This window comes from Phyllobates terribilis, unplaced genomic scaffold, assembly GCF_046119375.1.
Source record: "Phyllobates terribilis strain yellow unplaced genomic scaffold, ASM4611937v1 Scaffold_9__5_contigs__length_417890890, whole genome shotgun sequence".
Taxonomy (NCBI): Eukaryota; Metazoa; Chordata; class Amphibia; order Anura; family Dendrobatidae; genus Phyllobates; species Phyllobates terribilis.
The window spans coordinates 160,043,869-160,056,633 of NW_027362769.1; the positions used below are offsets into that span (position 1 = coordinate 160,043,869).

General features: G+C 40.4%; 1 protein-coding gene across 5 annotated transcripts in view; it reads left to right on the forward strand.

Moving 5' to 3' along the window:
- The window catches only part of LRP1B (LDL receptor related protein 1B), a 2,071,868-nt gene that overhangs the window by 1,206,034 nt on the left and 853,069 nt on the right, over positions 1-12,765 (forward strand). For all 5 annotated transcript variants that reach the window (XM_073647246.1, XM_073647248.1, XM_073647249.1 and 2 more), the window contains exons 19-20: positions 2,525-2,605; positions 4,620-4,787. In XM_073647246.1, coding sequence (XP_073503347.1) covers positions 2,525-2,605; positions 4,620-4,787 — 249 coding nt within the window. The remainder of the gene's footprint in view (positions 1-2,524; positions 2,606-4,619; positions 4,788-12,765) is intronic.

Here is a 12,765-nt window from a genome sequence, read left to right on the forward strand (position 1 = left end):
TGAAAGTGATGACTGATCATCCGGCTGAATCCATAGGCTTTATTCAAAACCAATACAATACAATCTGCAGTTTCTCACCCACTTTACAAAACAGACGTAGATCTGAAGGTGAAGAAAATGCAGAGAATAAATCATCAGTTATGTCATCACAAACAGTAAAGAGAGTCACCTTTCAGACAATTCCCAGATTTTAACACCCACGCTAGGAAGAGATTTTTCCTTCAGTTCTTCTTTAACATTTTGCAAATATTCAGATCAACAAATGCGTTAGAAGAAAATTAAGATCTGGCAAATTCTGACATTTATATAACACATGAGTTCTATAAAAATATAGATAATAGTGCAGGAACAATAGCATGAGTCCAGCTCTCCAAATCGCATTACATTAATGACGTACCTTGCGTCCAATTTATAGACATATGCACAAATACTATTCAACACGTCTCGATGATTAATGAAGATGTGAATTCTATTATTGCTACACCCAGATTCTATCACTTCACCAGTTAATTGATGTCTTGGGTAGATACATTGATATTTACGGTAAGTCACTAATAGGGATGAGCGGACCCATGGAAGTTTGGTTTCTGGTACCCGACCCGAACTTGATTAAAAAGTTTGGTTTGGGGACCAGAGCTGTACCCGAACTTGAACGAGAACAAAAACCTCATTGAAAACAATGGTGACCAGAACTTTTAAGCTGGAAAAATTCTCTCTCTCTTTCCTCCTGGACTTCCCACAGATCTCCAAACATTGCAACGGACTTCCGGGGTAACTTTGTGTTCAACATTGAGCACCGGACACTAACTGTTTGGCACTAACACCGAACTTTTAAGTTCAGGTTCGCTCATCACTAGTCACTAGAGTTAAGGTGCATTTACACTGACCAATAATCCTTCACATTCTGATGTTAATGACCCATCATTCACGATAATCGTATAACGTGAATGAGTTGAGCGATGTGTTCAAGAAGCTCGCATTCATCATGCATTAAATTGTTTGTGCAAGCAAAATAATTCAACTTTCCAAAATTTTATCATGTGAAATGGAGATTTTTCGCTCGTTCAATAATTAGGGAGAAGTGGAAAAGCAAGTTCGAAATAAGTATGGCTTTCAGTGATTTGTCGATTGTGTTCTGACCCAATTGTTCAGCAGCATCTGAAGCACTGTGTAACATCCCTGGCGGCGTGCTGGCATGGCTTCCCATCTCCCACCATGCAAGACCGCCGACTTACCCACCAATCCAGGCTGCGTGCTGTGTTCCTCTCCTTGCTGTATGCATGTGTCTTGGCTGCTTGTTTAGGGCAGCGACAGCACTTCCTGAGTCTTAAAGGAACAGTGCGCATGTTCATAATCTGTCCCCAGCCTATTGCTGTGAGGCACTGGTACTTAAACCACCTCCACCCTTTGGGATGTTCCTGAGCAACATTATCTTTCAGTGTCAATGTGAGTTGCCAGGTCCTGTCCTATAGCTTGCCTGATTCTGCCACCCTGGGGACAGAGTACCCAGGCCTGTTACCTGTACCTGTGACTTCTACTCTATTTCCACCACCCTGGGGGCTGAATGCCCAGGCCTGTACCTGTATCTCATTCCTGTGTCAGTTCCTGTCTGAACTGTGTCCTAGCCCGTTACCTGTTTGCCTCTATGTCCAATCCTTCCCTTTGCCTCCTGTGTCTGTTCCAGTACCTTTCTCATATCCTGCAGTGTCTGTACCAGAACCTATCTCCTACCTGTCATCTCTGTACTTCACTATGTGAGAGTGTCCACTTGCTACTTCATAATAAGTACCCTGTGTGAATCTGGCTCTGTCAGTCCCGTTTCGCTGTCCCAGTACTTATCCTCTGTATACTTACTATTCCCCTGTGCTTTCCTGTACCCGTCTGTTGCACGTGAACAGAGCCCTGTCTTGTCTGGCCACTCCTGCGGCATTCCCGCCTGGCCGCTCCTGCAGCTCTGCTCTGCCCTGCTCTCTCCGCTCCTGCGGCTCTGTTCCTGTATCCCAGTCTATATTGGTCCCTATCCAGCCTGTCTACCCGTCTGTCTGTATGCCCACCAGTGCCTGCCAATCTATAAACCAGTCGTGCCCACCAGTACCTGCCTGCCAGTTTGTAAACCAGCCGTGCCCACCAGTACCTGCCTGTCTGTATACCAGCTGTGCCTGCCTGTGTATCAGCCATGCCTGCTAGTACTCGCCTGCCTATCTGCATTCCCGTTGGACCTACCGCAGCTGCCGGTGCTTATCTATACACAAGTCAAACCTGCCCGTTCCTGCATACCCCGGTGTGGATAAAACAGCTGTGTGACCGAGGTCTGCCCTGCAGTAGCACCTGGGTCACCTCCCCCGTCCCTCCTGGGACCGTGGAGTCCATTAAGCCACCATGCATCCAGGGTCAGATCTGGCGAGGCCCCTAGTCATGATACACAGTATGTGTTATGGTTATTTTATGAGACAAGTTATTCTAACTATTTTCTCTGTATCTTTTTATATTTATTTATTGATGAATATTTCATCTTTTCACACAGAACTTCAGACTTGTGATCCAGTGACACAATTTGTTTGTGGAAATGAACGATGTGTCAGTCACAAATGGCTCTGTGACTCAGGCAAGTGCAAGCAGATTTCTGCAATTGTTGCATATGCCGTTTTTCTATCTATCTATTATCTATCAATCTATCTATCAATGTCTCTATCTATTATCTATATATCTATCTAATATCTATATCTCTATCTATCTATTTATCTACGTATCTATCTATCTATCTCATATCTATCTCATATGTAACTACACTGCGTGCAGAATTATTAGGCAAGTTGTATTTTAGAGGATTATTGATCAACAACTATGTTCTCAATCAACCAAAAAGACTCATAAATATCCAAGCTTAATATTTTTGGAAGTTGGAGTGGGTTTTTTTTTAGATTTGGCTATCTTAGGAGGATATCTGTTTGTGCAGATAACTATTACTGTGCAGAATTATTAGGCAACTTAATAAAAAACAAATATAATCCCATCTCACTTGTTTATTTTCACCAGGTAAACCAATATCAGTGCACAAAATTTAGAAATAAACATTTCTGACATGCAAAAACAAAAACCAAAAAAATTAGTGATGAATATAGCCACCTTTCATTATGATGACACTCAGCAGCCTTCCATCCATAGATTCTGTCAGTTGCTTGATCTGTTTTCGATCAACATTGCGTGCAGCAGCCACTACAGCCTCCCAGACACTGTTCCGAGAGGTGTACTGTTTTCCCTCCCTGTAGATCTCACATTTTATAATGGAACACAGGTTCTCTATGGGGTTCAGATCAGGTGAACAAGGGGGCCATGTCATTATTTTTTCCTCTTTTAGACCTTTACTGGCCAGCCACGCTGTGGAGTAGTTGGATGCATGTGATGGAGCATTGTCCTGCATGAAAATCATGTTTTTCTTGAGCGATAGCGACTTCTTCCTGTACCACTGCTTGAAGAAGTTGTCTTCCAGAAACTGGCAGTAGGTCTGGGAGTTGAGCTTCACTCCATCCTCAACCCGAAAAGGTCCCACAAGTTCATCTTTGATGATACCAGCCCATACCAGTACCCCACCTCCACCTTGCTGGCGTGGGAGTCGGAGTGGAGTTCTCTGCCCTTTACTGATCCAGACTCTGGCCCATCCATCTGGCCCATCAAGAGTCACTCTCATTTCATCAGTCCTTTGAAAAATCAGTCTTAAGATGTTTCTTGGCCCATTCTTGACGTTTTATCTTATGTTTCTTGTTCATAGGTGGTCGTTTTTCAGTCTTCCTTACCTTGGGCATGTCTCTGAGTATCGCACACCTTGTGCTTTTTGATACTCCTGTAACGTTGCAGCTCTGAAATATGGCAAAACTGGTGACGAATGGCATCTTGGCAGCTTCACGCTTGATTTTCCTCAATTCATGGGCAGTTATTTTGCGCCTTTTTTGGCCAACACGCTTCTTGCGACCCTGTTGGCTATTTGCCATGAAACGCTTGATTGTTCGGTGATCACGCTTCAAAAGTTTGGAAATTTCAAGACTGCTGCATCCCTCTGCAAGACATCTCACAATTTTGGACTTTTCAGAGCCCGTCAAATCTCTCTTCTGACCCATTTTGCCAAAGGAAAGGAAGTTGCCTAATAATTAAGCCCATCTTATATAGGGTGTTGATGTCATTAGTCAACACCCCTCCTCATTACAGAGATGCACATCACCAGATTTACTTAATTGGTAGTTGGCTCTCAAGCTTATGCAGCTTGGAGTAGGACAACAAGTAGAAAAAGTATCAAAGTGATCAAAATACTCATTTGCCTAATAATTCTGCACGCGGTGTATTATCTATCAATCTCATATCCATCTATCATCTATCTATCTATGTATCCCTCTATCTATCTATCTATCTATCTATCTATCCCTCTATCTATCTATCTATCTATCTATCTATCTATCATCTATCTATCCACCTATCTATCTATCTATTATCTATCTACGTATCTATCTATCTTTTTTTCTTTCTAATAATCTATCTATCTAGTCAGTTTATCATTGCCCCTAATCATTTTTCATGTGAATACATTTGGAGCTAATCAATAACCAGTATTATACTGTTGTCTTCAGATGATGACTGCGGGGATGGAAGTGATGAGCTGGGTTGCTCGGTCTCGTGCTCGGACAAGCAGTTTCGCTGTTCTAGTGACCGCTGTATTCCAGCGCACTGGGTTTGTGATGGAGATAATGATTGTGAAGATTCCAGTGATGAGAATCACCCCAACTGCTCCAAAACAGGTTTGTTTGATCAGAGAATTCTAATATTTTACATTTAATGTATTTTTGCCATTAAACATATTGTAACCACAGTATGTCACCCGCTGGATTGTGGGCAAAGTCGCCCCACAGAAGAATCAACCACTGTGCTCTGATCTTTGCTGTTTTATATGTTCCCTTTGATAAGTTTAGGAATAATATGTATTAGGAATAAAAAATATCTGTGAAACAAGGTGGATGTGTGAAGCGAAACACAGTTGTATTTGGTGGCCATCATTCTTGTGATCTGATTACAATAGGTAATAGGTTCTCAATCTATTTTACCTATCTAGATAATGTACCTGTCATATGAGGATCTCAATGACTAAGTCCTATGAGTAGACAGGTCACTGCCTCCAACAAGATCATAACACTCATCTACTTCTGCTGCCATTATTCCCATCGTTTAATTACTTGCAGTGTTGTCAGTCTGTGCTGAAGTCACAACACTTTCACTGTCATATTCAATCCTAACCTGACCAGAATCATTACAGAAGAAGACAAGTCACTGCCTGCAGCAAAGTCTTCTCCTGCTGCTATCTCCATTGATAAGATCTCATTACCTATTTCTTTAAACCCACTATTATTACAGTCACATATATGAATTTGTCACTGCCTTTCACAAGGGCCCAGTACTCCTCTGTTTATATGCCTGCAAAAGTAAAATTTAATCTCTCCATTTACTAATGGAAGAAGGGAAGGAAGGAGGGAAGGAGAGAAGAAACTAAAGCGAAGGTAGTGGAGCAATAAGGAAAGAATGAAATAAGGAAGGAAGAATAAGATGGAAGAAAAAGAGGAGTAAGAACAAAAGGAAGGAAGTAAAGAAAGAAGGGGGTAGGAAAAAAGTGAAGAAGGTAATAAGTAAGAAAAGAAAGGAGAGAGGCGTAAGGATTAACTGAAGGAAGGAGGAGTTTAAAGAGTGAGTAGGGGACGGAAGGAAAATATAAAGGAAATTGATGAAGGGGGAGTAGGAGAAGAAGAAAAAAAAGAAAGAAGGACAAGAAAGAAAGAGAGAGAAAAAAGGAAACAAAGAAAAAGAAAGTTGGAAAAGAAAGAAAGAACAAAAGAAAGAGAAAGATAGAGCTGACACTAATAGGAATTGGAAAATTACATCAGAGGTTATTGCTAAGTTAACCCAAAAATAGGATGGGGACTAGGACAGAGGAAGACAACCTAGGAGAAGAGAGGAAAGGCCAGTGCTGGAGCCAGGACAAATCATCTTATCCACATTTTGTATGCTGTATAATATTTATATCCTATGCCCCAGGACATTACAGTAAATCTGCTGAACATAAAAATCCATTGACAAAATTGTACAGCATTGCATATCTAAGTTCATGGTATTGTCCTGAGTCCGAGACACATTAAATTTTAGAGGATGTAGTTTTCTAGATAACGGAACTATATCCCCATACACTGAATGTAATATCACACATTAATGATGTTTACAACAACATAAAATACTATGGAAAGAAATTGCCTTTTATTATCCCCTGTAAATCCTTCTCTTTTTATTTTGTAGTGTTTGATGTAGATGAAAAAGACCAAAACTAATCAGTTTATTTATCATCTAAATCCACCATGTCACTTATAATATATCTTTGTACTAAAAGTGTCGGTATCGTCAGATTAGTGTTATATACATTAAAGAATGTTATTTTTTAATTTTACAACCTAGCATATTCTACAATCTGTAGACGTTGAGTTGCATGGATAGACTTGGTCATAGGAAGTTGCGCTGTTGAGTCATATCTAGGACTGGGGGAGGTTACAAGCTATGGGTTAAAGGGGCTGTAAACTTTCTGAAAGACTGAGCTGTTTTCTCCAAAATCCTTAGCATACGTAAGCAATATATAGGCATGTGGAGTCCGACAACAAGCACCTGCACCGCTTAAGTATTATCACCTAAAGGGGAGGCCGGATGTACACCGTATATGGATCAGAATATCACAGCTCTGTATATAGTGTAGTGGTTGTTGGTAGGTACTGCAGATCAGTTCCTATCTCTTTAATTGAAGATGAGCTTCAGTACCCGGCAGTGATGACTACACAGTGTGTTGAGTCGTGGTGTTCTGCTCTCTACATTTTTTTGCATCCTGCTGCCACCAGAGTTGACATTAGCTGATCGGTGGGGGTCCACATATCCCTAAAAGCAGGTCATCCAATTAAAAATAGCGGACAACCCCTTTAAGACATGTACCTTATCAAGTAAAGCGCAAAACCTGTCTAAAACCCTTAATTTATATGGTGAAACACGTGTAGGCCAGTTTTTATGGAAATGTTGTCAAAATTATGGTGCATTTTGCTTAGAAAAACTTTAGACAGTAAGTTTAACATAGGGTAATCCTGGTAATGGAGGCCCCCAAACATTAGCTGTGAAGGAACTTGAAATCAAGAGTTAAATTTCTCTACAGTGCCACCACAGGAAAAGTGAAGTATTACATAAGTCTCATTGTTAGCAATAGGCTACCGTATGATGTATGAATGTGTTGGGTCCTCCAGAGTAAAATATGCACTTTGTCGCCACGCTTTAGTTTGATTTCTGAATACTAGATCTGTTTTAAAGCCGGACAATATCTTTAAGACAAGTTTCTGTGTTTATGAATAAAACCCATTGGGTGGAAAAAGGAAAGTATGTATCTTCAAGTGATATAATGAAAGTGATGCAATAGACTTTTCAGGAACCTCATGACCATTCCAAGGTATCTTCATTTGTCAGGATACAAACATCTGAATTGTTTCTCATTCTTCATAATAACACATAACATCATAAAGTGTTGGATATGAAATATTCCTCCGTTTGGCCATGCCTCGAAAATGGAATGAAGTGCGGAGACCAATTCTGTTATTTGATTATGACAAAGGATAATACTGTAAGAGGGGTAAATCGAGTATGTACTAGCCATCATAGCGCTGCCATCCTTCACACTACAGCTCTGAGACATTCAAGTAAAGCAATACGACAAGCTTATCTTAAGTCGTCTTCCATTTCCATTAGAAAAGAAGGTGCCATATGTCAAGGTCAAGCCAAGCACTCTAGCTCTACTTGCTTTGATAAATCTTAGATTCTTCAGTTACTGTTATGTCGGAGCCATTATCACTGCTGCCTTTCTTTCATAAATGGACATCATATGTGTTTTCTTGACCATGCTTTGTTACTTTGCTCTGCATCTACAAGATTAATGCAAAGTCACTTTCAAAGGAATAATATAATTTACTGTAAAAGAAAACTCAAAGAAATAAATCCATTTATATCAAGAGAAGGAAAATAAATGCTAGAACTCTAAGGTCTCTAGCGGAGTGTAGCTGGATGGCATGGACGATTCTTCTCACATATTAACTTGAGGAAGGCAGTATGTCATCAATGTACATGGGGCGTAAAGCCCCCATACACATTACTTAGGTGTTGGCCAAACCATCCTTCTGCCGACAGCTATCTCTTCAGCATACGTGTCAAACTCTGGTCCAGGGGCCAAATCTGGCCCGCAGGGTGAATATACTTGTCTCGTGACACCAGAACCGCAACCCCTATGAGGGGCCATTATTTTGCATGGAGGACTATGTGGGGCCATTATACTGTATGGAGGACTATGTGGGACCATTATTCTGTAGGGAGGACTATGTGGGGCCATTATACTGTATGGAGGACTATGTGGGGCCATTATACTGTATGGAGGACTATGTGGGACCATTATACTGTTTGGAGCACTATATGGGGCCCCTTATACTGTATAGAGGACTATGTGGGGTCATTATTTTGCATGGAGGACTTTGTGGGGCCCATTATGCTGTATGGATGACTATGTGGGACCATTATACTGTATGGAGGACTATGTGAGACCCATTATACTGTATGGAGGACTATGTGGGGCCATTATACTGTATGGAGGACTATGTGGGACCATTATACTGTATAGAGGACTATGTGGGGCCCATTATACTGTATAAAGGACTATGTGGTGCCCATTATACTGCATGGAGAACTATGTGGTGCCCATTATACTGCATGGAGAACTATGTGGGGCTATTATACTGTATGGAGGACTATGTGGGGCCATTATATTGTATGGAGGACTATGTGGGGCCCATTATACTGTATAGAGAACAATGTGGTGCCCATTATACTGCATGGAGAACTATGTGGGGCCCATTATTCTGTACGGAGGACTATGTGGGGCCATTATATTGTATGGAGGACTATGTGGGGCCCATTATTCTGTATGGAGGACTATGTGAGGTAGATTATACTGTATACTGGTTGGCCCCCGTCTTTGTCCACGTTTTTCAATTTGGCACTATGTATGTCTGAGTTTGCCATCCCTGCTCTACAGACTCCCACAGACAGATGAACTATTGGCCTTGACTCCTCAGGCAGATTCCTATCTTATGGTCAACAAAAGGATTGACTGTTGAAATTAAGTAGGTCCAATTGTTCTCCCCTCTGACATCACTTAGTGGATTCATCCAACTTTAGTCTAATCTTTCAGGGGGGGCATAAGTGTTTGAGTAGGGATTCTTAGAACCATCAGAAGTTCCTGAGAGTCAAATCTCTATCTATAAAAAAATAAAATGTCTACTTTTTATTGCTGTATGACTACTTGCAAAATTAGTCCTGAACTATAAATCTTTTTTTTAATCATACTCTACCCCTCTGTGCCTCCAATTGTATACAGTGGTATATAGATTTTATTTGCTTGGGAAAAGTGCCACGCTCCATCCTATGCTCTATTAGGACTTGTGCAGCTGTGCGTATTTATGGCCCACGTGAGATCTGGATCGCGCACGGACCAATGTTATCTTATGTCTGATTTTTTACTTCGACAGAGGAAAAAATTGCAGCTTGCAGAATTTACATCTGTAAATCGGATTGCACTCAGCCATGCAAGTCAATGGGTCCATCAAAAAAATTGGACTGCAGTGCGATCTGATCTTACCACACTGACAGAATAGAGAAGATGGAGAATTTTTTTTTTCATCTTCTTGATATCTGAGAAAATCAGACCACACTGTGATCAGAGTTTGATCAAAGTGTGATTTGCATAATCAGACCGATTTTCTCAGATGAGAGAAAATTGGTTGTGTGACCCCAGCCTTACAAAGAAACATTGTTTTTCATGATTCCCTTCACAAGGTGCCTGTAGGTCAATAAATTAGACCCACAGGAAACATTTGCCATCGTTGGGAATCTGAGTATTGGAAATGCAATATACAGGGACGTTTAAGAACAATACATTTTTGAAGTTTCTAATTTGGGACCTAATGTAGTGTGACTTTAAAGAGTGTCTCTCCCTCTGGAGGACTCGGTATGTCCGTTCATTACCGTAACTGACCATTGCTTTCTCAGGGCATTGTGTAATACTTTATTTCACCTGTGGTGTCACTGTGGAAGAATACAAACCTTTTCCTGGTTCTCAGATTTCCGTGAAAATAATCCATCATGTTACTGGGAAATTAATTGATCTGCTTATTTTGGGAGAATCTTTCTAACAAAATATTATTGTGCAAAGTGGCCAACTCCTTTCACTTTTTTTTTCTAATGCAAATGTGAGATGGATATTCTACTCATAATGCTATAATTCCAGCATTACATTCTCCGTTTTCTGTGAATCCCATCATAGATTTACCTATAGATTATCTAAAATGTCTTACAAGATGCAAAGATTAATGGAGTCTTAAAATTTGGTCATCTTTTCCTGCTATTTACACCCCTTAAAGGAAAGGTCTGGATCACCCTTTGATAAATTTAATTGACGATTATTGAAGAATTTTTGAGCTATCTCACTAATCTTTCCAATTAAAATTAAGGAGAAATGTCACTCTCTAACACCGACCATAAGCCTTAAATCATGATGAAACGATTTTAAAACTGGCAAAGAAATATATTACTCTCCAAAAATAAAATTTGGCACTCATCCTGTTCGAAAAAAAAAAGAACAAGCCCAGCAAATCTACTCTTCCTAGCTTTTGCTTTTTCCAAAGGCGAATGTGTTACACTTTAATAAATTGCTCTGAAAGGGTTTGAATTGTCCAAATTGAGCATTGATTACATTTAAATGATGCTTCTAAGCATCAACATAGGCATTTGGTACCACAAACGCTGACATTAATTTAATTGTAAGGTATATATCTTCCGTCCTCGCTCTGCCGAATGAATCATTATGCGCATCTAACGAGCATATGTGGGGCAAGGCTGCAATTACTTTCTAATATGAGAAAATCACTTTTATATCATCCTTAAAAAATAAGGACATATATTAGCATCTCGAAGACAATAAAGGCTAACACATTTCATGGTGGATTTCATTTAAAACAAAATTAATTTCAAATAAACATTGTCTTCTCAGCCTCCTCGCCGGAATAATACTATTTGTTACAATTTGCACAGCGGTATAAATTTGCTTTGCCGACTGATTCTCGGGCGGGAAAACAAGTTGTTGGTGTTCTTTTTGCATTGAGTATTCAAAGATAAATCATATTACTTTACAAGGGTTGATACAAAGTACTATGGGCTGCTAAATAGGGATGAGCGTAGTCGTGGAAGTACGGGTTCTGGTACTCAACCCGAACTTTATTCCAAAGTTCGGTTCGAGTACCAGAACTTCAACCAGAAGTCAGGCCCCATTGAAAACAATGAGGACCCGAATATTTGAGCTGGAAAATTCTCTCTACTTCTCTTTTTTCCCCCGGAACTCCAAACATTGCAACGGACTTCCAGGATAAGTCTGTGTTCAGCGTACGAATGCCGAACTTTTAAGTTCGCGTTCACTCATCTCTACTGTTAAACTTTATCAACATGCTGGTCCATTTTCTTCAGGATACCTGAAAATTACATTTTCTTGCACTGTTATAATACAGAATTACTATCTATTTGAAACAGGGGGATAGTTATAAATCTCTGGAATTCTAGAGTAGTAGTTAATCAATGAAGGTGTATTGGTTCCATCCCTGGTGGTGTAAGGCAATGAAAGGGTTTTTTGGCTAAATACCTGGTGATTTAGGGCAGGGAAGGGATTACTGGTAACATAAAATGTAACCAATGGCAGCAAATGGGTTTTGTCTACATCGTTGGTGGTGTAAGACAGTGAAGGGATTACTGGTGGCATCAGCTATGGTCTAGAGCTATAAAGGGGTTTTGGTTGCATCTCTTGGGGTCTAGGGCGTTGAATGGAAAAATCAATTGTGATCCACAGCAGGGAATAGATTTTAGTTACATCTCCAATGGTCTAGGGCAGTGAAGGGTTAATGGTAACATTAATTGTAAAATACGACAGAAAATGGATTTTGGTTACATTCCTGGTGGTCTAGTGGATTACTAGCATCATCAATTGCGAACCAGAACAGCAAAGGGGTTTCGGTTACATCTTCGATCGTTTCAGGGCAGTGATAATGTGTTAGTTGTTTTTCCAATTATCTAGGGCAGTGAAGGGTTACTGGTAACATTAATTGGGATCTAGGACAGCAAAGGGGTTTTGGTTACATCCCGGGTTGTCTAGAGCAGTGAATGGATTACTGGTAAAATCAATTGTGATCCTGGTGATTGAATTGTTTTTTGTTACATTACCAATGGTTTAGGGCAGTGAAGGTTTTCTGGTAACATTAATTGTGAACTAGGGCAACAAATGGGTTTTGGTTACATCCCTGTGGGTCTAGGGGATTACTAGTGTCATCGATTGTGAGCCAGAACTGCAAAAAGGTTTTGGTTACATCTTTGCTGGTTTCAGGGCAGTGAAAAGATTGCTGATAACATGGTTTCTGATCCAAGGTAGTGAAAAAGGTGTTAGTAATGTTACCAATGATCTAGTTTCATGGGTGTGTCAGATGTAACAGACAGACCCTCTGCATCTGGCTGTAGAAGGTCTCTGTGTTTGGCATTGCAGACGCCTTTTTAATCCTTCTGACTTTTGGACCCAGCGGCAACCTCACTCCTGCTCTGATTGACACATCCTGATCTGGGTGTTTA